The 26,566-nt window shown below is 42.8% G+C and overlaps 2 protein-coding genes across 6 annotated transcripts in view; one reads left to right on the top strand and one right to left on the bottom strand.

The window, feature by feature from the left end:
- brf1b (BRF1 RNA polymerase III transcription initiation factor subunit b) overlaps nucleotides 1-26,566 on the bottom strand; it is a 132,600-nt gene that overhangs the window by 69,722 nt on the left and 36,312 nt on the right. For 2 of the 3 annotated variants that reach the window (XM_055872474.1, XM_055872475.1), the window contains 6 exons: nucleotides 25,520-25,592; nucleotides 8,038-8,187; nucleotides 1,537-1,630; nucleotides 944-1,070; nucleotides 491-530; nucleotides 64-159 (listed from right to left, as the gene is read on the bottom strand). In XM_055872474.1, the coding sequence (XP_055728449.1) occupies nucleotides 64-159; nucleotides 491-530; nucleotides 944-1,070; nucleotides 1,537-1,630; nucleotides 8,038-8,187; nucleotides 25,520-25,592 (580 nt within the window). Of the gene's footprint in view, nucleotides 1-63; nucleotides 160-490; nucleotides 531-943; nucleotides 1,071-1,536; nucleotides 1,631-8,037; nucleotides 8,188-17,869; nucleotides 17,996-25,519; nucleotides 25,593-26,566 lie in introns of those variants that run through there. The other variant, XM_055872476.1, reaches the window with a different exon arrangement.
- btbd6b (BTB (POZ) domain containing 6b) lies at nucleotides 18,006-22,752 on the top strand. 3 transcript variants are annotated; one of them, XM_055872479.1, is made up of 5 exons: nucleotides 18,006-18,112; nucleotides 19,479-19,773; nucleotides 19,935-20,025; nucleotides 20,336-20,454; nucleotides 20,927-22,752. In XM_055872479.1, exons 2-5 carry the CDS (start codon nucleotides 19,568-19,570, stop codon nucleotides 21,957-21,959), a joined length of 1,449 nt encoding a protein of 482 aa, XP_055728454.1. In that variant the 5' UTR covers nucleotides 18,006-18,112; nucleotides 19,479-19,567; the 3' UTR covers nucleotides 21,960-22,752. The 3 variants fall into 3 exon arrangements, with proteins under 3 accessions (XP_055728454.1, XP_055728453.1, XP_055728452.1); XM_055872478.1 differs by lacking the exon at nucleotides 18,006-18,112 and adding an exon at nucleotides 19,001-19,270; XM_055872477.1 differs by lacking the exon at nucleotides 18,006-18,112 and having other exon boundaries at nucleotides 19,001-19,773.

Raw genomic sequence — 26,566 nt, 5'->3', positions numbered from 1 at the left:
CTAAAGGCAGTGGGCACACACACACACACACACACATACGCACGCAAACACACATCCACACACCTATTTCTTTGGCATATGCAGCGTAGATCCCTCTGAGCTTTGGCCTGCTGTTTTCCAGCTCCGTCTCGATCTCGTCGCGATACAAACTGATTTCACCTGCAGGGGTAGAGAGACGGTGAAACTGAGATGACCCTTCACATTACATTGTTTGTTTTCACATTTACAATTCTCCCAATCCTACAGTGCCTCCAGATCTTAGTTGATCACATGCATTTTATATGACATTTTACATTTCATTTACATTTTCCTTTCATTTTCCATTACATTTTATATCACAATTATTTTGATGAGATTTTTGAGTTTTATTTACTTACAAAATGCTCAAAGATCTAATCAAAAACGCTCACAGACTTAAAGTTACAAAACTTTGTGGTTGTAGAACGCCTGCGCTGAGGCTACCTATTACCATAATATAAAACAAACATACCTTGAACTTCATCCAGCTTTTTGGCTAACTCCTGTTCAAGCTAAAATGGAGTAAGGGAGAGTCAAAGTGAAAAAAACTATTGACGGGATATGGATAGTGCTTTCAGAAGTGTATTGGAATTGCACAGTGACATGTTCTGGATGGATGAGTTGACACTTGATATGGAAACTGGCAGTCTGGTCACACCTACCAGATTACTTCTCATCCACGTTTGTGGTAAGAACTGAACGAGTCACGCCATGCAATGAAAAGTTTTTAAATCAAGTGTCAACTCCTTCCATCCGGGCCACGCTTCTGTGCAAATCAAATGCACTGAGATATGATTGACAGGGCAAGCCAGCCAATGCCTGGCCATCAATTCCATCTGAGACATGCTGCTGTGCCAATCAAACACACTGACAGGTGATTGATAGGGCAAGCAAGCCAATGCCTGGAAAGAGTCAGATAACATACCGCCTGCATCTTGACCTTCCTCTGTCCAGCAGTGAAAGAGGGTGGGTCACACTCCTGCTCCAGATCCACCCGCATGAACTCATCGATCGTCAGCTGACTGGTGGGAGTGTCCTCGAACTCTGTCAATCTTGACAACAGAAGGAGAGGCGTCACGATCTGGTTAAGTTACAAAGGACGGATGTGGACATTTTCTCTATACACACTGATGATGGCCTAACAGCTGAAATATTTGTATTTTGCTCTTGTTGCATTCAAATAAAAGCAATAAATAACTCTGAAAATCAATTTCTTTCTTAACTCAAACCTTACCACCAACTTCAATATTTAATTTAACCATAACCCCAGAGCTTGCGTGGTCATCTAGCAGTGTATGTGTTAGGGTGTGAGGTTAGGGAAAGCATAGGCCTTTACCAACAGTGTATACCAACAGTCTTCAATGGACCAACCTACATTTGCCAACATGATGGGATCTACTAAGCTACAGTAGGCTAGTGAAGGTTTAGTGGATAGCGAGAGGATATGAGCCCTGTCCAGAATGGGATTCCAGCCATGACAGAGACATGCCCTTATCTGCTCCACTCCTTAGCTTGTACCTTTTCCTCAGTGTGGCCTCGCACACTTTCACCACTCCGATCACGTCCTTGACGGTGCGGCGGAACTCGTGCATCCGGGCAGCCACCAGCAGGGCTGGGGAAGAAGAGGGGATTACACTGTGATCAACCAACCAACCAACACACACACACCTCTTTTTCACCCACAGAAGGACACACACACACACACACACACACACCTCTCTTTTTCACCCACAGAAGGACACACGTGCATACGTCCACATGCACGCACGCACACTTTTATTAGCTATTTAGAAAACAGTGTATACTACCTAAAACACAATCAAATAAACACACACACTGTATAAACCATATTTCTGGGTTGTGTAACTTCCAAAGATACTATTGGTATTGGAAATGGGTCTCAACTTGACTCAATAGTTTCTGCATCAGTGAAGTTCTACACTGGCATACCGCTCATCGCTTTTACCTGTTCTGCAAGTACACGTTTTTTCTTCCCTGTGCGCCGCCTCCGCTATGTCTAGCCAGCATTAATAAAATGAACGCTTGTCTTGATCAATATGCTCGTTTGAGAGGTGTAGGAGTTACACAACGGCCCAGTCTTTAGCGTGTCGCAGCGGAGGTTGTCCATAACACATGACAAAATCTTTATGTACTGCTTATAAATGCTGTATGCATGGGTTATGAATGTGTAATGAAGTCCTTGTGTAGGCACAGTACCCTTCACATGAAGTGTGACCCTCCTTTTTCTGCTGTGCGCTAGACTCACTTCGTTAGATTGATTTAGGACTTTAACTTTTTTGGTATAGGGGGCAGCATTTTCACTTTTGGATTAATTTCGTGCCCATAGTGAACTGCCTCCTACTCTGTCCCACATGCTAATATATGCATATTATTATTACTATTGGATAGAAAACACTCTGAAGTTTCTAAAACTGTTTGAATGATGTCTGTGAGTATAACAGAACTCATATGGCAGGCAAAAACCTGAGAAAAAATCCAAACAGGAAGTGAAAATTCTGAGAGTGGTCGTTGTTAAAGTCATCGCATATTCCATTCCATGTAATACATGGATCTGTTTGCACTTCATACGCCTTCCACTAGATATCAACAGTCAGTAGAACGTGGAATGAAGCTTATGCTGTGTTGTGGGACCGGATGGGAGGGGAATGAGTCAGTGGTCTGGCAGATTGCCAGTTCTTGGTCCCCGCTTTCCTCATTATATCGTCTTGCGTTCCATTACTTATAGAGACTGAAAAGAATTCTCCGGTTCGAACCTTATTGGATATAAATGATAACAACATCTTGAAGATTGATTCTCTACTAAGTTTGACCAGTTTATTCGACCTGGAATATAACTTTTTGAAGTTTTCGTCCGACATTTGCCTGCATCTGCGCGAGCGTTTGGACACGTGCACTACACATGCTAGCAAAATTGGCTAATTGGACATAAGTAATGGACATTATCGAACAAAACAACGATTTATTGTGGAACTAGGATTCCTGGCACTGCATTCTGATGAAGATAATCAAAGGTAAGGGAATATTTATGATGTCATTTCGTATTTCTGTTGACTCAAACATGGCGGAGAAATGTTGTTACTATCGGAGCGCCGTCTCAGATTATTGCATGGTGTGCTTTATACGTAAAGTTTTTTAAAAATCTGACACAGCGGTTGCATTAGGAACAAGTGTATCTTTATTATATGTAACACATGTATCTTTCATCAAAGTTTATGATGAGTATTTCTGTTATTTGACGTGGCTCTCTGTAATTACTCCGGATATTTTGGAGGCCTTTCTGAACATGGCGCCAATGTAAACTGAGATGTGAGGATATTAATATGCACATTATCGAACAAAACATAAATGTATTGTGTAACATGATGTCATATGAGTGTCATCTGATGAAGATGTTCAAAGGTTAGTGATTCATTGTATCTCTATTTCTGTTTTTTGTTACTACTATATTTTGCTGGGAAAATGGCTGTGTTTTCCTGTGGCTATGTACAGAGCTAACATAATTGTTTGATGTGCTTTCCCCGTAAATCGTTTTTTAAATCAGACATGTTGGCTGGATTCACAACATGTGTAGCTTTAATTTGGTGTCTTTCATGTGTGATTTCATGAAAGATTGATTTTTATAGTAATATATTTGAATTTGGCGCGCTACATTTTTTCTGGATTTTGGCCAAGTGGAACGCTACCGTCCCACCAATCCTAGAGTGGTTTTAAGCGTAAACTTTGAATAAGTGAAATGTTTGCTCCCAACAAAAAAATTTAAAGTTATTGAAAGCTAAAAATTGAAAGCTAAAAAGGGCAAAGGAAGGATTGAGGGATGAGTATTAACATAATTGTCAATAGGGACAGTGTCATGTTTTAGCTTTTGTTTTTCATGCAGAGTGTTTTCACTTGGTATACAGTTGAAGTCAGAAGTTTACATACACTTAGGTTAGAGTCATTAAAACTCGTTTTTCAACCTCCAATTGACATTATTTGAGTCAATTGGAGGTGTACCTGTGGATGTATTTCAAGCCCTACCTTCAAACTCAGTGCCTCTTTCCTTGACATCATGGGAAAATCAAAAGAAATCAGCCAAGACCTCCACAAGTCTGGTTCATCCTTGGGAGCAATTTCCAAATGCCTGAAGGTACCACGTTCATCTGTACAAACAATAGTACGCAAGTATAAACACAATGGGACCACGCAGCCATCATACCGCTCAGGAGGAGACACGCTCTGTCTCCTAGAGATGAATGTACTTTGGTGCAAAAAGTGCAAATCAATCCCAGAACAACAGCAAAGGAAGACCTTGTGAAGAAGCTGGAGGAAACAGGTACAAAAGTATCTATATCCACAGTAAAACGAGTTTTATATCGACATAACCTGAAAGGCCGCTCAGCAAGGAAGAAGCCACGGCTCCAAAACCTCCATAAAAAAGCCAGACCTGCGGTTTGCAACTGCACATGGCGAATAAGATCATACTTTTTGGAGAAATGTCCTCTGGTCTGACTAAACAAAAATAGAACTGTTTGGCCATAATGACCATCGTTATGTTTGGAGGAAAAAGGGAGAGACTTGCAAGCCGAAGAACACCATTCTAACCATGAAGCACGGGGGTGGCAGCATCATGTTGTGGGGATGCTTTGCTGCAGGAGGGACTGGTGCACTTCACAAAATAAATGGCATCATGAGGTAGGAAAATTATGTGGATATATTGAAGCAACATCTCAAGACATCAGTCGGGAATTTAAAGCTTGGTCACATATGGGTCTTCCAAATGGACAATGACCATACTTCCAAAGTTGTGGCAAAATGGTTAAGGACAACAAAGTCAAGGTATTGGAGTGGCCATCACAAAGCCCTGACCTCAATCCAATAGAAGATTTGTGGGAAGAACTGAAACAAGTGTGTGCGAGCAAGGAGGCCTACAAACCTGACTCAGTTACACCAGCTTTGTCAGGAGGAATGGGTCAAAATTCACCCAACTCATTGTGGGAAGCAATCATTGTGGGAAGGCTACCCAAAACGTTTGACCCAAGTTAAACAATTTAAAGGCAATACTACCCACTGGGAATGTGATGAAGGAAATAAAAGCTGAAATAAATCCTTCTCTCTACTATTGCTCTGATATTTCACATTCTTAAAATAAAGTGGTGATCCTGACTGACCTAAGACAGAACATTTTTACTTGGATTAAATGTCAGGAATTGTGAAAAACTGAGTTTAAATGTATTTGGCTAAGGTGTATGTAAACTTCCGACTTCAACTGTACATGCTTAGTACTTTTGACCAGTGAACCAGTATCTACAGTGGGGCAAAAAAGTATTTAGTCAGCCACCAATTGTGCAAGTTCTCCCACTTAAAAAGATGAAAGAGGCCTGTAATTTTCATCATAGGTACACTTCAACTATGACAGACAAAATGAGAAAAAAAATCCAGAAAATCACATTGTAGGATTTCTTCTGAATTTATTTGCAAATTATGGTGGAAAATAAGTATTTGGTCAATAACAAAAGTTTATCTCAATACTTTGTTATATACCCTTTGTTGGCAATGACAGAGGTCAAACGTTTTCTGTAAGTCTTCACAAGGTTTTCACACACTGTTGCTGGTATTTTGGCCCATTCCTCCATGCAGATCTCCTCTAGAGCAGTGATGTTTTGGGGCTGTTGCTGGGCAACACGGATTTTCAACTCCCTCCAAAGATTTTCTATGGGGTTGAGATCTGGAGACTGGCTAGGCCACTCCAGGACCTTGAAATGCTTCTTACGAAGCCACTCCTTCATTGCCCGGGCGGTGTGTTTGGGATCATTGTCGTGCTGAAAGACCCAGCCACGTTTAATCTTCAATGCCCTTGCTGATGGAAGGAGGTTTTCACTCAAAATCTCACGATACATGGCCCCATTCATTATTTCCTTTACACGGATCAGTCGTCCTGGTCCCTTTGCAGAAAAACAGCCCCAAAGCATGATGTTTCCACCCCCACACTTCAGAGTAGGTATGGTGTTCTTTGGATGCAACGCAGCATTCTTTGTGTTCCAAACACGAAGAGTTGAGTTTTTGCCAAAAAGTTATATTTTGGTTTCATCTGACCATATGACATTCTCCCAATCTTCTTCTGGATCATCCAAATGCTCTCTAGCAAACTTCAGATGGGCCTGGACATGTACTGGCTTAAGCAGGGGGACACGTCTGGCACTGCAGGATTTGAGTCCCTGGCGGCGTAGTGTGTTACTGATGGTAGGCTTTGTTACTTTGGTCCCAGCTCTCTGCAGGTCATTCACTAGGTCCCCCCGTGTGGTTCTGGGATTTTTGCTGACCGTTCTTGTGATCATTTTGACCCCACGGGGTGAGATCTTGCGTGGAGCACCAGATCGAGGGAGATTATCAGTGGTCTTGTATGTCTTCCATTTCCTAATAATTGCTCCCACAGTTGATTTCTTCAAACCAAGCTGTTTACCTATTGCAGATTCAGTCTTCCCAGCCTGGTGCAGGTCTACAATTTTGTTTCTGGTGTCCTTTGACAGCTCTTTGGTCTTGGCCATAGTGGAGTTTGGAGTGTGACTGTTTGAGGTTGTGGACAGGTGTCTTTTATACTGATAACAAGTTCAAACAGGTGCCATTAATACAGGTAACGAGTGGAGGACAGAGGAGCCTCTTAAAGAAGAAGTTACAGATCTGTGAGAGCCAGAAATCTTGCTTGTTTGTAGGTGACCAAATACTTATTTTCCACCATAATTTGCAAATAAATTCATAAAAAATCCTACAATGTGATTTTCTGGATTTCTTTCTCTCATTTTGTCTGTCATAGTTGAAGTGTACCTATGATGAAAATTACAGGCCTCTCTCATCTTTTTAAGTGGGAGAACTTGCCCAATATGTGGCTGACTAAATACTTTTTGTCCCACTGTATACCCTAATGCTCTGTGCACACTGGTTGGGACTGCAATAAGTAGGCCAGACCCAATCACTTGTTTCCATGCATGAAGAGACAAAAGAGGCTGTTGTGCCATCACCGCATTGCACTTGCGCACACTTTAGTCGTTCTAAATCTGAACAGACCTCACGGATAGAGGAGAAGGCTTTTCTGTTTACAGCTCATCTTCCACCGACAGAGGACAGAAGCCATTTAAAGCCACGTGTCCTAGTCTAAACTTCTCCTCCTTTGCTCCAAATACTTTGAATGATTAATGAATAAATTATGAATTATTTAGATATCGCAGCAGGCAGCAAATATTTGGGAGGGAAGGCGGGTGGCAGTAGCGGTTGGGGGGTTTGAAGAGCTGAACCTTACACTTGAGGAGGAAGCTTGTTGTGCTATTTATTCCTAAATCATGGGATCTTGCTGACTCCAGAGCACAGAATAGAATAGAAGCTTAAATGCACTGCTTTAGGGGTTTGAGGGCAGAAGGGTCTCAAGCTGTTAAGTTTTGAACACTGTGTTCTTAGACTCCAGGCTAGGTACTGAGTAGGCTTTACAGCTTTTCATGACTGTTGCTTCTCTGCCACCCACAGCACATTCATAACCCACAGCACATTCATAACCCACAGCACATTCATAAAGGACTATTAACTGTCACTTCAATCTTTTTTAAATGTATTTTTTAACCTTTATTTAACAAGGCAAGTCAGTTAAGAACAAATTCTTATTTACAATGACGGCCTACCCCAGCCAAACCCGGACGACACTAGGCCAATTGTGCGCCACCCTATGGGACGGCAGGATGTGATACAACCTGGATTCGAACCAGGGACTGTGACACCTCTTGCACAGAGATGCAGTGCCTTAGACCGCTGTGCCAATTGGGAGCCCAATCCTAAGACCAATGTTTCAGTCACAAAGACAGTTGAATCTATGGTTCTAGCATCCTGTCTTTTTTTTAAGTGTTATGCTGGCACTTTTGGACAGGAAGTCTTGCATAAGGACAATTGTGCCGATCAAGACCTTCAGGTTGAGAGACTGATCACTCCAAAGGTCAGGCCACGTCCTAAAGTTCATCCCCGTGGCAACCAACGTACCTGCTCCACACAGCCCAGAGGGCCGGCGTCCCGTGTGCATCCAGTCCCTCTTCATCCTCTGTAGTAGGCGCAGTGCCGTCATGGACACCTCATGGGTCTTCTCCCCAAATTCCAGCATGTGGGCGAAACGAGGGATGTACAGGCAAGGGTCTTGGGGAAGGACGAGAGCAAGTTAACAATACAAATATGTAACATCATAAAAATACAAGGAGGACGAAGGCACTCTTCATTAGGGATGTGCCGACCTGGCCATACTCATATTCATAATCGTATCTGTAAATTGACAGTTGATCGGATGTTACTCATGATCGGAAATATAATAATACCTAAGTACAGTGCCTTCAGCAAGTATTCACACCTCTTGACTAAAATAGATTTAATAGAGTACCACAGTATGAGTCATAATACCCATAAAACCTAGCAGTCAAACAAGGAAATGGTTCCAATAGTTTTTCCAATGAATAATGGGAAAACGATTGGAACCATCTCCCTGTTTGATCGCTAGGATTATGTGTATTATGACACCTCCACTGTGGGGCTCTATTGTCATTTTTTGTCAACGATCTACACAAAATACTCTGTAATGCCAAAGTGGAAGAAAAATTCTAACATCGGACAATAAAACACTAATATACAGTATCTCTAATAAATAAGTATTCAACCCCCTGAGTCAATACATGTTGAATCGTCTTTGTCTTTCTGAGTAAGTCTTTAAAAGCTTTGCACAACTGGATTGTACAATATTTGCATATTATTATTTTCAAAATTCTTCAAGCTCTGTCAAGTTGGTTGTTGATTATCGCTAGACAGCCATTTTCAAGTCTTGCCATAGATTTTCAAGACAATTTAAGTAAAAACTGTAACTAGACCACTCAGGAACATTCAATGTCATCTTGGTAAGCAACTCCAGTGTATATTTGGCCTCGTGTGTTATGTAATTGTCCTGCTGAAAGGTGAATTTGTCTCCCAGTGCCTTTTTGAAAGCAGACTGAACCAAGTTCTCCTCTAGGATTTTGCCTGTGCTTAGCTCTATTCTGTTTTATTTTAAAAAAATCCCTAGTTTTTGCCAAAGACAAGCATACCCATAACATGATGCAGCCAGCACCATGCTTGAAAATATGAAAAGTGCTGCTCAATGATGTGTTATCTTGGATTTGCCCCAAACATAACGCTTTGTATTCAGGACAAAAGTAAATTTTTTGAAGTATTACTTTAGTGCCTTACTGCAAGGATGCATGCTTTTCCATCTTTTTACCCTGTAATTTATGTTAGTATTGTGGAGTAACTACAATGTTGCTGATCCATTGTCAGTTATATCCTATCACTTCCATTAAACTGTAACTGTTTAAAATCACCATTGCTCTCAATGTGAAATCCCTGAGCGTTTTCCTTCCTCTCCGGCAGCTGAGTGAGGAAGGGCGCCTGTATCTTTGTAGTGACTTGGTGTATTGATACACCATACAAAGTGTAATTACTAACTTCACAATGCTCAATGTCTGGACACTGGTCTTACACATAATGAACATTTTATGATTCTAATTCCCACGTAGGCAGGAAATTAGAGTAAATACATTTTACCTCAACTATGGCGTGGGGTTGGAGTCAATTCCATTTGAATTCAGTCAATTCAGGAGATGAATCAGAAAGTGACATTTCAATTAACTTTCAGAATTTATATGAAATGAACCCCAAATCTCATTTACATACAATTCCATTTGCAACATAACAAATGCTTGGCAGATTACTCTAAACCACATATGTCAGAGTCAAGGCCCGCGGGCCACATCCGGCCCGCGAGAAGGTTTTTTACGGCCCCTGGGATGATCTTGATTTATTATTAGAACCGGCCCGCAGACCGCAGCAAGCCGGCAGCCCGCAGATCTTTTACACGCACCAATACTACATTTCCCACAATGCAACGGTGACGCACCGAGCAGTAGGCTGCTTCATTTCAATATTTATTGGCACAGCAGTCGTCAGCATCACAGTAAAATTAACTTTCAGATACCCATCAAAAATGGCAAAACGGAAGGTGGACACTGAGAACCGGGGGTTTCAAACAAGGTGGGAGTCGGAGTATATGTTCACGGAGGTAGCTGGAAAACCTGTGTGTCTTCTGTGTGGAGAAAGTGTGGCGGTACTGAAAGAGTATAATCTGAGACGACATTATGAAACGAAACACGCGGACAAAAACAAGAATATGGACATGGAACAAAGGCTACAAAAGGCAGAGGAATTAAAACGAGGCCTCAAATCTCGACAGGCTCTGTTCAAAAAAGCCAAATCACAAGGCCAGGCTGCTGTCAAGGCCAGTTTTATTTTGGCAGAAGAGATCGCTAAATCAGCCCGGCCATTTACGGAGGGGGATTTCATCAAAAACTGCATGATTAAAGTTTGTGACGAAGTTTGCCCAGAAAAAAGGCAACTCTTTTTAAATGTGAGTCTGAGCAGAAACACCATTGCCGAGAGAGTAGACCAGTTGTCCATCAATCTAAAAGAGCAGCTTGTGAAAAAGGGAAAAGATTTCATTGCATATTCCTTGGCTGTGGATGAGAGCACCGACATTTCTGACATTGCCCAGTTGTCAATTTTCATCCGCGGAGTGGACTCCAGCCTAAGCGTGACAGAGGAGTTTTTGGCTTTACGTCCTATGCATGGCACAACTACGGGGCATGATTTGTATGAAGAGGTGTCAAGATGTGTAAATGAGATGGAGCTGCCTTGGGAAAAACTCGTGGGTTTGACAACCGACGGAGCACCTGCGATGTGTGGACACAGGAGCGGACTGGTGGCGAAGATACGGGAAAAGATGCAAGAGGAAAACGCGACAGGTGAGCTGACAGCTTATCATTGTATCATACACCAGGAAGCGTTGTGCGGTAAAGCCTTGAAAATGGAGCATGTAATGAGCATCATCACGCGCACAGTTAACTTTATCAGAGCCAAAGGTTTGAATCACCGCCAGTTCAAGGCATTTCTGACGGAGTTAGAAACGGAGCATGGTGATTTGCCTTATCACACAGAGGTGCGATGGCTAAGCCAGGGAAAGGTGCTTCAAAGATGTTTCGAGCTTCGTGAGGAGATTTGTCTGTTCTTGGACAGCAAAGGGAAAGACACAACACAACTCCGAGACGAAATGTTTCTGTGTGAAATGGCTTTTCTGTGTGACATTACGAGTCATCTGAATGCAATGAACTTGCAGCTGCAGGGTCGGGATCATGTCATCTCTGATATGTACAGTACAGTGAAGGCATTTAAAACCAAACTGACTCTGTGGGAGACGCAGATGCGGAAAGAAAATTTGAGCCACTTTCCCAGCTGCCAGACCATGAAAGAGAAGCTCTCTACCAGTGCGTTCCCGAGCGCACAGTTGGCTGATAAAATAGGTATGCTTGCCGCTGACTTTCGACGCCGATTTGCTGACTTTGAAGCACAAAAAAGCAGGTTGGAACTGCTCGGTAAACCATTTGCTGTTGACGTGGAAAGCTCACCACCAAACCTCCAAATGGAGTTGATTGACCTCCAATGCAATGATGCACTGAGGGCAAAATATGCGGCAGTGGGTGCTGCGGAGTTCGCCCGTTTCCTCCCCGACACAATGCCCCAGCTGCGCATCCAGGCTGCTCAAACGTTGTCTATGTTTGGCAGCACATACCTGTGTGAACAACTGTTTTCTTTGATGAACCTGAACAAAACATCACACAGAAGTCGACTTACTGCTGAACACCTCCACTCAATTCTGAGGATTTCCTCAGCTCAGAGCCTTACCCCGAACATTGATGAACTTGTGGAAAAGATGGGACACCACCAAGTATCACCCTCAACCTCAAACAAGTGAACATTACTGTGCAATCACATATTTAGAGTTTTTACTCAGTTCAAGTTTAAAAGTTAAAGTTTAATATTTGTTTTCACTGCATGTTACTTCTCCTTAAACAAAGTGTTGTTTTTGATTAATAGATTTTTGCACTTTATTTTATTGTATTTCAATCCAATTATATTTTAAAAATATTTCAGTTGAGTGGATGATAGAAAATTGCTATTATTGTTTTTTTCTTTGAAGTAAATTTAGCCCACTTTTGCTAAAATAGAAAATATAGGCTACTGATGGTGCCTTGAATACCGGTTTCTTTCATTTAATGTTCATGTTATGGGGATTTTTATATAAAGGAAATTTGTCTTTTGTGTCTGTTGAAAATTAAAGATTACTGACAGAGCCATAAGAAAATATTGCTTTATTTATCTGATCATATTGGAATATATTTGTTAGGTTTTCAGTAGGTTCAATTAGGTTCACTAGACTATATGCGTCATTTAAAATTTTTTCAATGAACATTCGAACAGTCCGGCCCTCGGCTTGTAGCTAAATTTTTTATTTGGCCCTCCGTCCATTTGACTTTGACACCCCTGCTCTAAACCATTAGAGCCAAGGTTACTGAAGGGGTGAGTGACGGTTATGAAGCAATAAGGTGAGACAGGCTTTTGCTTAAGGGCTTGAGGTAGTGTTATGTCAAGAAATATGATTCCATAAGGGCCTTTTTTTTAAGTACAGCGTGGCTAATGAAACTGCGAGTTTAAATAGGAAACTGGATCTGGTGAACTCATACCCCCTATATACCATAAAAGAACAGACTTCAATTTGAGTTTTCATCAGTACCTTTCACTGATGTCCTTTCTACTCTATAAAAGGAGCTTGAAGAAGATGAAAAGACATTCAGCAACTCTTGGTAGTGCAACGGCAGATTTGGCTGAAAAATATGTATTTTTTTGTTAAAACCAATGCGTTTTGGCAAATGTCATGGAATTAATAAAAGGTGTTGAAAAGCACAGTTTTGAGTCCTCATCATCGGCTTCAGGGCAAATCTGGGTCTGTTTTGTAGAGCAGTGCTGCTCTGTGGGGACTGTTGTTCTCTGTGGGTGTGGTGTCACACCAAGGATATATGCCCAGTATCTTATATAAAATGAGTGAGAGATAGTGTCACCTAGATCTAGCTAAGTCCTTGGCAAACTGTGTAGCTGTCCCACCAAGGCTTAATATTTCCCTGCAGTCCCTATTCCAGTGCCTATTCCAAGCTATGGCCCACTTTATAAAGAGCAACTGGCATACTAGGCAATATAACCAATCAGAGACATCCTTTTATTTGAATCATTGCACATCCTGAGGGTGACCATTTTGAATCTATTTTCATGTTCACTCTGTTGGTAATGTTTAGAAATTGGATCATAATTCTAAAAGTAGCAGAGATGCTACTCTGGAACTTTGATAAGCCCATTGTCACGATCGTCTTCTTTAGAGAATGTGGACCAAGGCGCAGCGTGTGCAAAATACATCTTCTCTTTATTTTGAAGATGAACACAAAACGAAACACTTATACAAACTATACAAAAACCAGGACCCAGTTGCACAGGGCGGGGTTGAGACCCAGGGCCTCCAGCTTGATGATGAGCTTGGAGGGCACTATGGTGTTGAATGCTGAGCTGTAGTCAATGAACAGCATTCTTACATAGGTATTATTTTTGTCCAGATGGGATAAGGCAGTGAAGAGTGTGATGGTGATTGGGTCATCTGTGTACCTGTTGGGGCGGTATGCAAACTGAAGTGGCTCTAGCGTGGCCGATAAGGTGGCGGTGATATGATCCTTGACTAGCCTCTCAAAGCACTTCATGATGACAGAAGTGAGTGCTACGGGGCGGTAGTCATTTATCTCAGTTATCTTTGCCTTCTTGGGTACAGGAACAATGGTAACCATCTTGAAGCATATGGGGAGACAACAGACTGGGATAGGGAGGGATTAAATATGTCCGTAAACACACCAGCCAGCTGGTCTGCGCATGCTCTGAGGATGCGGCTAGGGATGCCGTATGGGCCAGCAGCCTTATGAGGGCTAACAAGTTTAAATGTTTTACGCACATCAGCCACGGATAAGGAGAGGGGGGGATGCGCAGTCTTTGTTAGCGAGCCGTGACGGTGGCACTGTATTATCCTCAAAGCGGGCAAAGAAGGTGTTTAGTTTGTCTAGATGCGTGACGTTGTGTCCGTGATGTTGCTGTTTTTGTTTTTGTAGTCCGTGATTTCCTGTAGACCCTGCCACATACGTCTCATGTCTGAGCCGTTGAATTGTGACTCCACCTTGTCCCTGTACCGGCATTTCGCTTGTTCGATTGCTTTGTGGAGAGAATAACTACACTGTTTAGATTCAGCCATATTTCCAGACCTCTTTCCATGGTTAAATGCGGTGGATGGCGCTTTCAGTTTTGCGCGAATACCGCCATCCATCCACAGGTTCCATCCATCCATGGCGAGGGGCTGAAGCTCATTGGCTAAAACTCGAATTGCTAAAGGATTGGCCCACATGGGGGTAAATGTAGGGATTTTGTGGCTAATTGAGGTAATATAGTAATTCTGCTGATGAATTATGCATGTATGAAGTACATATTGACACATCCAGCCTAAAGTGGGAGATTTAAAAAATACTTAAAAAATACTAGTCTCCAAAGTACCGGAGCATGTCTTTAATGTTAGACAATTGTTATTGAAATCAAAACACTACTTATATTACAAAGCAAGCGGTAAAGCTTTACATGACAATAATTTTCACTTTGTAGTACGTACAGATAAAACATTATGGCATTTTAAAGGAGGCCTGGGTAAGGGCAAATTGTCACAAATAACTCAAATTAGCCTAATTATTTTTAAATAAGATACAAATGTCAAATACTGTATATCTCAACAATCCTTCCTCCAAAGAACAGTTCTATGGATTAAAAAAATTATGGGATTTTTTTTATCTACTTCCCCAGAGTCAGATGAACTTGCGGATACATTTTTATGTTTCTGCATCCAGTAGGAAGGAAGTTAGAGGTAGTTTTGCGATGCTAACTGGCTAGCGGATCCTGTAGACTTCCAGTCATTGCGCTAACGCTAGTTAGCAATTGCACTAATGATAGATAGCAACTTCCTTCAAACCATATACAGAGACATAAAAACATCTGACTCTGGGGAAGTCGATAAAGGGCTTTATTACTAAAATCTTGAACTATAGCTTTAAGTACTATGTAAAAACATGTTACACAATGTTGTTACTAATATAATTAGAGTGTTGCTACACAGGTTTAAGAGCAACTTAATGTAAAGTGTTACCTCTTGATGATACAGAAATAAGAACAGTAGCTCAATTCGAAAGCTTCTCTAATAACAACCCAACAGAGATAAATACTAGTCTGGTCCCTAATCTGTCATTGTCAAGCCAAACGTGAGTAACAAGGACATGGCATGATGGCACAAACAGACAGCACTCAGGCTAGATAAATACTAGCCTATGATAACAATTTCCACAGTGGTTTATTGATATCATCGGATTGACCTACTGCGGTTTTATACTGTGCTATCTTTTATCATAATAGACATGATTGTAATTATTGATCTGATATACACTAAGTATACAAAACATTAAGAGCACCTGCTCTTTCCATGACAAAGACTGAACAGGTGAATCCAGGTGAAAGCTATGATCCCTTATTGATGTCACTAGTTAAATCCACTTCAAATCAGTGTAGATGAAGGGGAGGAAACAGGTTAAAGAAGGATTTTTAAGCCTTGAGACATGGATTGTGTATGTGTGCCATTCAGAGGGTGAATGGGCAAGAAAATATTTAAGTGCCTTTGAATGGGTTATGGTAGTACAGTAGGTGCCAGGTGCACCGGTTCGTGTCAAGAACTGCAACACTGCTGGGTTTTTTAAGCTCAACAGTTTCCCGTATGCATCAAGAATGGTCCACCACCCAAATGACATCCAACCAACTTGACACAACTGTGGGAAGCATTCAAGTCAACATGGGCCAGCTTTCGACACCTTGTAGATTTCATGCCCCAATGAATTGTGGCTGTTCTGAGGGCAAAACTCAATATTAGGAAGGTGTTCCTAATGTTTGGTACACCCAGTGTACATATCATATCATACATATCATATACATTTTGCTCCAAGCAACATTAGCACCGAAGCAGACATTTCAAGGAAGTCATTCACAACAAAGAATAATGCAGTTTCAATGAAGAATGAACCCCAGGATATGCTCCATATTACACTGGAATTGAAATTGATCTGGAAGTCACTATTTCATTGTAACTGCATGGATAATATAATGTATGTGTGTGTCAAACTTTGATTAGAGAATGTGATGAATGGTAATGGGTTGAGAAGGATCTTCAAACAATAGCAGAGTAGTGTAAGTCTACTGGGCGGCTGAGTGCCAACTCTAGACTGGGTGACCTGACGTGCCTCCCAAATGACATCCTATTTCTGATATAGTGCACTGATTTTGACCCCTATGGATTGACAACTCAAATCGCTCAAAAAATTTAAAAAAGGGCTTTCTAATTAGCCTTCTTAACTAATGACAGCTTATAGCCGACATAACAAAACAATACCTTTACATTCAATATTGTTTAGATAATCAAATAGTTTAATTGAAACTTAAATAAACAATTTCCAGGATCGAAAATATGCTGCAAAAATACATTTATTTAGTAGGCTTTCACCAGCTGCACCGGTTTAGACATGATATGGCCTGCATAGTCTATGGACTAAATCATGGGTTTCAAACATCTGGCCCACGGGTGGTTTGAGTAAAACAAATATTTAAAAAATAAACGTTTTATTTTTTAAATGTTTTTTTTGGGGGGGGGGTGGGACGAACTCAATATACTTTAAAATCACTAAAACCAAATCGAACTGTGTAGAGATGATAATGGACCTTCACTCATACAGTTTCTTGACTGTGTCCAGCTCGCTAATAATCACTGAAATTAAAGCTAGACAGACAGTAAAGGAGCATCGAAAATGAAAATGTAACTGACACTCCTCGTGTTAATGAAGGAAAGCCTGAATTAACGTAATAATGAACTGATAATAAACTGAATTAGTCTATCGTAAATAAATACCTGCTTGGAGACTGTGTATCCATCTACCGGGTTGTTGACTTTGTGCACAATGACTCGTAAATCCTTCCAAACCAAACCGGGGATTTCACTTGTGCAGGACCTGTTTCCAAGATGGTGTATTTCATAACATATATTTTTACTTATCGGGTTACGTTAGGCTAGCCAGGGAAAGTAGTCTAAACTTGACAACGTGGGGGGGGGGGTGAAACATGTTCTAGCACTACACAAATAATGGACAGTTCCTTGATCCATTGCGTATACTGTACTGTATGTCTGCCCCACCGCTCACAGAATGGAATTCACAACACAATGCAACACAACAAGCTCCTGGGTTTATAAAAAAATATTATCTTGATTTAAAACATTTCCAACCTTCAATATAATTGTTCTGAACCATGAACTGACCCGTGGGTTGAAATAATGTTTTCCTTACACCCACCAAATTATTTTTCTGTAGGTCAATCGGGAGGAAACGCAGATATGTGACCAGATACAGGACTCTACTGTAGTGAACTATACTTTACTCTACAATGATGTGCTCTACTGTACTGTCCAATCATGGACTTGTCGTCTATGTTTTGGCCAAATCAAGTCCGGACCAAAAAACAACGTCTATAGACGTTGAAATCAAGGCCAGGGCAGACGGACCAAATGTCAATGTATTTTCCAATGTTCATGGACGTCGGCGTCGAACTGTGCTCACTGGGTATCAATTGCCAACAATTAAACGATGATGGATAGCCTACTATCAGTGGCATTGATGTAGCCTATTCTTGATTTAGCTTCCTCTGCATGCCACTGTTTAGAATTTAGAATAGACAATAACAAGACCACTAGATCTGCCAGGCAAAGTGCCATTGTCTGAAATGTTATTAAGTATAAGCCGCTTACTTCTGGAACCGTCCGTTTTTAAACCACTTCCGAACGATTCCATTTTGTAGCTCCGTGGCCCTCTGTTGGAAAACCGGGGAAACTGGCCAGGGAACAGGACAAACAGTTAAAGCCCAACCCCCCTCTCTCCCTACCGTTTACCAGTCCTCCGGATTTTAACATGGCTCCTGGCTGCGAACAAGCTTCCAGTAACCGAACCTGAACGTGTTTCTCTGTCAATCGACCGTCCCGCATTTCAATCAGGTAAAGATTTAATAACTGTTCCTTCGTGGGATTACCCACGAATGGAAATGTTGCTGAATCGAACGCTATGGTTGGCATCACTTCGACTGTACAGCCTGTGCGATTAGGGGAAGACATTAACAGATATTTTCTGTGTAGCCTACTTCGTCTTCTTAAAAATGCACCGATTCGAGAGCAACATTTTGGCCTCATATAACTTGAAATTGTGTACATTGTGTCTAACTGAAAGACTGGCGATTGCATCTCACAATTGTATCCAAATATTTCAATACAATTTACATAATTGTGCAAGCACTTCGCTTCATTTGTTACATGGAACGCAATTAAAAACGGCGTCCGTTTGGCGAGCCACGTCCCGCACTGTAAGCGAATTAATTGTTTCTCAAGTAGGCTTTAGCACCTTGAATATGCTATAGTTTGATATGCTCAGCAATCTGCTCTATAAAACACACAGGATATATGGCTGTTCAATCCAGCTTTCCTGGAGCGTGTTTTGGTTCATAATTCGTAGTTTTCAAGTAACTTTGCGCAGTAAACTATTCCTGTGGCGTACAAACCAGATGTATTTCATAGATAGGCTACAATGGAGAATATATCATACGTTATCTATAAACCAAAATCACAACTGGGGCCTCTTCTGACGTAAATATGTCTGAAATGAAACATATTGCTCCCATTTATGTGGGCAATTTAAGTAGTGACGTGAACGTTACGGTAAGGGTTAACTCTCTTGCTCGGATCTTCGCCATGTAATATTGTACAGATCAGCTGTGGGAGGCGCCTACGGAATACTGACGTGCAAAGGCATTAGTGAATCTGATTTGTCAAACTCGAACTGGGCGCCCGCCCTCGATACACAAAACTACAGTACCTACAGTCATAAGAGTAGAATGATTGTTGGCACAGGGATGGATCACGTACCATTTGGATAATAATTTGAACTCGCGTCCGCCTGGATATCTAATAATTGTGACAACATCGTCGCCGCAGTGGAATTATGCAACATTGTAACACTTTGTAACAGTTCGCCCTGGGTGCAACGTGGATGTGATTATTTTAGAGGGGATACATTGTCGCTTAAAATGAGGACGCTATGAGATAGATGAAATTGTAACCGCTGGACGGACACCTTGATGTTGCTGTGCAAATATTTTCAGGGTGCGTAGGGGTTCGGTTTATAAACGTAGTGTTACATTATGTGGAATTATTTTTTATTTTATTTTTTAAATACATACTTATTTGCACTTTAAATGCACGTTGCCTTGTCAAAGGGTTGATAGGTGGATTTGTTTTCTGATGCCAGAACCCCCAGATTGCCTGTATGGCCGAATCATGAAGTTTTTTACATTTTTGCTTTTGCTTCCAGAAACCTTAAAAAGGACTAAAAAGAGTGGGAAGCAGTCCGGCAAGCTGCCAGTATGCTATGAAATCGTGACTTTGTCCGTGAAGAAGAAGATGGCTGCAGAACTGTACCCTGCCAGCTTAAACACCAACCTCCCCAACAGCAACGGCGCGGTAGTGACTGCAGCCAGCAAGAAAAACATCGTTCAGGTCACCCAAGCTGTGACCGTGCCGACTACGACTGCCACTCAGCAAAATATCAACAACAACAACGTCGAGACTACCAGTTGGCAGTCCACTCACCCGACATTGCGAGAAAGGTATGTCAAGCTTCAGTTCTCGTTCTATTTTATAATGCAAACATTATATTATGCAAAACCTTGCGTAGTGATTGCCCCTCCGTGATTAAAAATGCCATCGATTTAACGTGGCGTGTACGACGCCGAATGGATGATATCATTTCTTATTTCGCTTCTTTCAGGAATGCCTTGATGTTCAATAAAGAACATATGGCCGATGTTCATTTCATTGTGGGTCCCCCTGGTGAATCACAGAAAGTTCCAGCGCATAAAGTAAGTGCACTTTTCTTCTGCGCCAAAGTCTCAGCGTGTTGGCTCTGTGTAGATTAGAAGTCTGAAGCAGTCATGTAGGCATATGTATAGTAGTAGCCTACCAAGCTTTTCCTGCCATTGTGGCCCATTGGACACTGGATTTTTTATTTGTTTTATGAATTACATTACACTGTCATATAATTTACATTTAAGTAAATATAAGCACAACAACTGTGTAATATGCACATGCTTTATTAAAAATGTATCCCATTTTGCCAAACAATATGCATAGCCATATTGAAATAACCCACTTTCCCTCTTGTGTTTACAGTATGTATTGGCGGTGGGCAGCTCCGTTTTTGGTGCCATGTTTTATGGAGACCTGGCAGAAGGGGAGTCTGAGATTCACATCCCAGACGTGGAGCCTGCTGCTTTTTTAATTCTGTTAAAGTGAGTAACACATTACGTCATCTCTGTGTAAGACTTGCTTATGCATTTCAGTCCTTTTTGTCAGCAAAGTTGCCATGCTTTTGTCATATAGCCAATATATAGGGGCGGCAAGTAGCCTAGAGGTTTGAGAGGCAGGCCTGCAATCTGAGGGTCGCTGGTTTGAATCCAAAGTTTCCTATATAGTGCCCATCAGCAAGGAACGTAACCCTATAACTTCATTTAAACCCCTTGGTGTGATTGTTTTTTTTTCAGGGGGTTGGGTTGGACAATAAAGTCTTTTTTCATGTATTGCTGTGGTTGGGGTCAATGTCATTTAAATTCAGGATATTAATTGAATAGGCTCATTGAAATGGATTTGGTCCCCAACCCTGATCGATTGGATGATTAGCAATCGTTCTATCATACATTGTGATGGTGAATGTGGTTATAATGGCTAAAATCCTCCCCCCCCCCCCCCCCCCCCTTCTTCCAGGTATATGTACAGCGACGAGATTGAACTGGAGGCGGACACGGTGCTGGCCACTCTGTACGCCGCCAAGAAGTACATTGTGCCTGCCTTGGCCAAGGCCTGCGTCACTTTCCTGGAGACCAGCCTGGAGGCCAAGAACGCCTGTGTGTTGCTCTCTCAGAGCCGCCTCTTCGAGGAGCCAGAGCTGACACAGCGCTGCTGGGAGGTGATCGACGCCCAGGCTGAGCTAGCCCTCTGCTCCGAGGGCTTCTGTGAGATCGACCTGCAGACCCTGGAGATCATCCTGCGCCGTGAAACGCTGAACACGCGTGAGGCAGTGGTCTTCCAGGCGGTGCTGGAGTGGGCGGTGGCTGAGTGCCGGCGCCAGGGCCTGGGCGCCACGGCACGGAACAAGCGGGCGGTGCTGGGCAAGGTACTGTACCTGGTGCGCCTCCCCACCATGACTCTGGAGGAGTTTGCTGACGGTGCGGCACAGTCTGACGTGCTCACCCTGGAGGAGACGCACGACATCTTCCTGTGGTACACAGCGGCCAACAAGCCCAAGCTGGAGTTCCCGCTGGCTCAGCGGACAGGCCTGACGCCGCAGCGGTGCCATCGCTTCCAGTCATCGGCCTACCGGAGCAACCAGTGGCGATACCGGGGACGCTGCGACAGCATCCAGTTTGCCGTAGACAAGCGCATCTTCATTGCCGGCCTGGGCCTGTATGGCTCGAGCGGCGGCAAGGCTGAGTACAGTGTCAAGATTGAACTGAAGCGGCAGGGTGCCACGCTGGCGCAGAACCTCACCATGTTCGTGTCGGATGGCTCCAGCAGCACATTCTCAGTGTGGTTCGAGCACCCGGTCCAAGTGGAACAGGACACCTTCTACACGGTCAGCGTCGTGCTGGACGGCAACGAGCTGAGCTACTTTGGGCAGGAGGGCATGACTGAGGTGCAGTGCGGAAAAGTGACATTCCAGTACCAGTGCTCCTCGGACAGTACCAATGGGACGGGCGTGCAGGGGGGGCAGATCCCTGAACTGGTCTTCTATGCATGAACCCTGGGGTTTGTTTGTAACACATCCCCTCCCCCTGCGTGGAAGTGCATTCTACCACTGGATTCGTTGAACATGCTGGGGATTATTAGAGGGTCCAAAAGCAAAAGAGTTCCTTTGCCTTCTTCAACAATGTAGCAGCAGTGAGAAATTATGTAAATGAAAACATGCCTGTTAGTCCTTTGACAAAATGTTTGAGTGATAGAATGCTCTTTCCATTTTATTTATTGCGATAAAGATACAACCTATGATTTTAACTATTGAGCGCTGTGGCATGCAGCCTGGTGTAAATATTACAGAGAAGTTGTATTATTGCACTCCTACTGGGCCACTCCCTGTTAGCGTGTTGTTTTTTGTAAATAACTTGAGGCTAATTTGTTTACAGCTTGAGGTTGGCTGACAAATGAACTGTCTTGTATTTAGTGCGCAGCTTAATGGAACTGCAGAACATAAAGAAAACGTTTTTGTGACTCAAAATCAAAGGTGTTGATACTTGTTCTTTGGTAACACACCCTGAGATTACATGAGAGTATGCTGTGAGACGATGAGAGAGAATTAGGGGTCACCAGGGAACCATTTTCTTACATAACATCATCTCCACCTCTTCCAGTAGCAAAATTACGCATACCATGTAGTCTGGAGTTTGAAATACTCAGTCATGTATTTTTTGACACAAAATGAGGCGTAATGGAATTATGACTCTTTATTATGCTGCAGCATACTCAATTTCGAATAGGCCGACAACCTCATATAGTGAAATGTTATTGCTTTAACAGTAAAATCGTGTTTCGGCTTGCCACTTGTGCCTTTTTAGGAGGGTTTGATCACCAATTTAAACTTGAAAGGCAAGTGACCTTCGCACAACCCTGACAAATCACAACGGATTCATACGTTTCTCTCACGCTGTGATTTCAAGTGTTCCACAGGACAACATAATCGCTCTGTAATCAAAACAGAATAATTTGCATAAATTGCGGAGGCGACGAACCGATTCGCAGTGCCCTTTTTTCCTGTTTCAACCAACACTTTTTCATCACATCTCCAACATATTCAGGGTACTGTCTGGCTCATCTTTCTGGTTGGGTGCCACCTCTCAAAAGTTGTTAACTGAAATTGGGAGATGGATTTGAATTCAACCTATTGAAATGTGCTTGCAGTGCTTTCATCATTCTAATGAGGGGTAAACACTAGAGCAAGTTGGAGATGGTAGGAAGGCAGACTTTCTGCTGACAGGCAGCTGGATAGGAATTACCTAGCAGGGAAGACACACTGACCTGATAATCAGGGCCCATATTCACAGTCTGAGTGCTGCTGACCTAGGATCAGTTTAGCATTTTTGCCAATATGAATTTATGGACAGGGGGGAACATATTAGGGTAGCCTAGCCGTTAGAGCATTGGGCCAGTAACCGAAAGGCAACTTATTCGAATCTCCAAGCCGACAAGGTGAAACATCTTTAGGTGTGCCCTTGAGCAAGGTACACATTTTTCCAGGTTCGCCGTTGATAATGGCTGACCCTGGCCGTGACCCCTCTCTCTGAGGTTGTCTCAGAAGGAGTTGGGATTTGCAAAAAACACATTTCCAATTCATGCATATAATACATGTGTGAAATAGGACAAATATAAGCACCCACCAAATGTATTGTTATTATAGATCAGCACTCCTCTGGGTCTGTATTCAAAGAGCATAGGAGTAGGAGTTCTGCTGAAATAGGATCAGTTTTTCCTTTTAGACCATAATGAATAAGATTATATGGGGGGGTTATAATTCTTGGAGGGATTTATTTTCGTTTTTTCCCCCTTTTTGTACTTTTTTTAACCCCTTTTTCACCCCAATTTCGTGATATCCAATTTGTAGTTACAGTCTTGTCCCATCGCTGCAACCTCCGTACGGACTCGGAAGAGGCGAAGGTCGAGAGCCAAGCACGACCCTGCCAAGCCGCAGTGCTTCTTGACACACTGCTCGCGTAACCCGGAAGCCGGCCACACCAATGTGTCGGAGGAAACGCTGTACCACTGGCGACCATGTCAGCTTTCATGCGCCCGGCCTGCCACAGGAGTCGCTAAAGAGCGATGGGACAAGGACATCCCGGCCGGCCAAACTCTCGCCTAACCCAGACGACACTGGGCCATTTGTGCGCCGCCTCATGGGTCTCCCGGTCACGGCTGGCTGCGACACAGCCCGATCTAGTGACACCGCTAGCACTACGATGCAGCGCCTTAGACCGCTGCTCCAATCGGGAGGCCCTTCTTGGAGGGACTTTAAGTCTATTAAAGTCTGTACCCCTCTCATTACATTAGTCAGATGAGAACGAAGCAGAAATGTTGATCTTTTACGGGAGGGGATGGGAGGTGGGCAAAAAATGACTGCATAGCAAGTCGTCAAAACACTTGAAAGGCATGGGGCCACAGTGCCCCCACTGGTCAAATTGTAAAATGAGGTACTGCACTTGCCTTCACAATGTGTATTCTATTCAAATGGAAAAGTCTTAAGGGAGATCCTTGGGACGTCCAACTCTTGACTTCACCCCATTGAAGTTGAAATGTAAAATGGTTAGGGTTCAGGGTAGGGATGTCCCAAGGGTCCAACGGCTGCTGGCATATGTAAAAGTGCAAACACTCATATGGTCTGCAAATTTCTTGGCAGGGTGATACCAAAGACGGTACAGAATGAAGATAGGCAGAAACTGCTTCGCCAATAGAAATCCCCGATCATACTTGACATTGGCGAGCTAAGCTCATGCGCAGAAACACTTCATCGGGTAAAACAGTCGTCTCGCGCCGAACTGCGCATGTGCAGACCGGCAAATCAAACAAATCACTCCTTCTATATAAAGTTGTTTTTGACTAAAAAGTTTGTCACAATGAGGTTAGAGTAATAACATGTTCAACCTACTTGAATCTAGGTTGTGCCTTTTAGATTTCGAGAAACAGCTATGGAAGATTTTTTCACTTCTCTCCTTGACTTCTCATACCCCAAACCCCGGCCTGGTCTTCTTGGTCTGTTTCGTAAGCGTTCCCGGAAGTCTCTTGATGTTGGGCCTCGGGGTTTAGAAACTCTGTGGTGATTCACTGTGATGTGTCCCATCCTTCAATAGTTTCTTTCCCTTTCTAGAAGATGACTCATCTATCTGTTATCCAGTCTTCCTTCAGTGGCCATAATTGAAATTAACTAGATATGGAAGGTATTGTTGGTCATTTAAAGTGTAGGGACATAAAATAGCCTTTTAGCTTTCAGTTGGTTTGTTAAAGAAAGAAAACAATGAGTGAGATACATTTACAATCGGAAAGGATTGGATAGCTGTAACAAACAAGGCAAAGTTCCACCCAGCCTATCAGCAGTGAAGCAGGTACCATATTGCTTATACCTATCCAATCCCTTTCAGATCTGACCAAGTACTCACTGGCCAGGTTGGAGGGCTATGGATCGATTTTGGAATTCAGCCCTTGAGCTAAAATAAGGAGTAAGGTGACGTTGCCCCTAGACAATGATCTTGGGTCAGTTTTACATTTTCCCCACTAATGGTTAAGGCTAGGATAGTGGAAACTTATCCTAGATCTTACCTATTGCTGGGGAGTTGATGCAGAGCTCTCGAGCCAGCAGGAGGAAGGTCTTCCCTAGGATGTACACGTTCACCTGTAAAGCGGAGGAGAGTTGGGCTCTGTTCCAAAACTTTAAGAACGCATCCTTCCTGCCGGTAATGAAGGTAATGTTTACAATTACTTTGTTCAATCAAACCTTGGCAGATCAGTGATTTCTACAAGGAAGGAAGATTGCTTTGCTGTCAGCTAATTATCATTTAAAGCTTAATAGTTGCAGTCATATGAAAGTTAATTCAATTTCAAAGCAGCACAATTGAGGAATTGTATATGGAACTGGAGTAGGTAGAGAAAGTATGTTTATATTATGTTCATAGAGGTAAAGTGTGTAGGGGGGGTGAAGAGCACATTACTCAAAACACTTCTACCCTGTGCCTTAGCCCCCAGTGTCATGAGAAGTTGCCCCCACTCTGTACATACTGATCTAAGGTCAATTTTGTATTCCCCGGCTAATGGTTAAGGTTAGGCTTCCCAGATCAGTGTCTATGGGGGACTTAGGACCCACTCGGTGGACCAGGGCCACATAGCACTGACGATTTCGTAGCCTGGTCTTAAATCTGTTTTGTGCTTTCTTGTAGAGTCATATGGTTGTTGTTTGGCATCAATGGCATGACAGCCACTATGGGAGTGGGCAATATAGCACAAACAGATCTGGGACTAGGCTAAGGATTCAGTGCATTGGTGGCATATTTCTGGAGAGGCTCCACCCTTGCCACCCTGGCCTGACCACGGCCTTCCAATACCAAACAGGGGTGAGTCTAGGGTGGGGGCCGTGCTCCCAGGACAGCTGGCCTGGACTGGGGGTAAAAATATTGCACTGCGCCAGCTGTGTCGGACAGAAACGCTTCCCCCAGGGACACAACAACTGAACATTAAATTCCCTGCATTGAATTGACATACTCTTTCTGTCCTCTAGTGGCTAGATACCCCATGGGAAATTAGGACTTTGTTCTTCATACATTTAATTATGTTTTGGGAGCTGAAATGAAAATGCTTTGGTTATGACGGATC

The sequence above is a fragment of the Salvelinus fontinalis genome, chromosome 20 (assembly GCF_029448725.1).
Source record: "Salvelinus fontinalis isolate EN_2023a chromosome 20, ASM2944872v1, whole genome shotgun sequence".
NCBI classification, from domain to species: Eukaryota; Metazoa; Chordata; class Actinopteri; order Salmoniformes; family Salmonidae; genus Salvelinus; species Salvelinus fontinalis.
The sequence above is the reverse complement of the archived record's forward strand: the minus strand, read 5'-3'. Positions and strand labels throughout refer to the sequence as shown.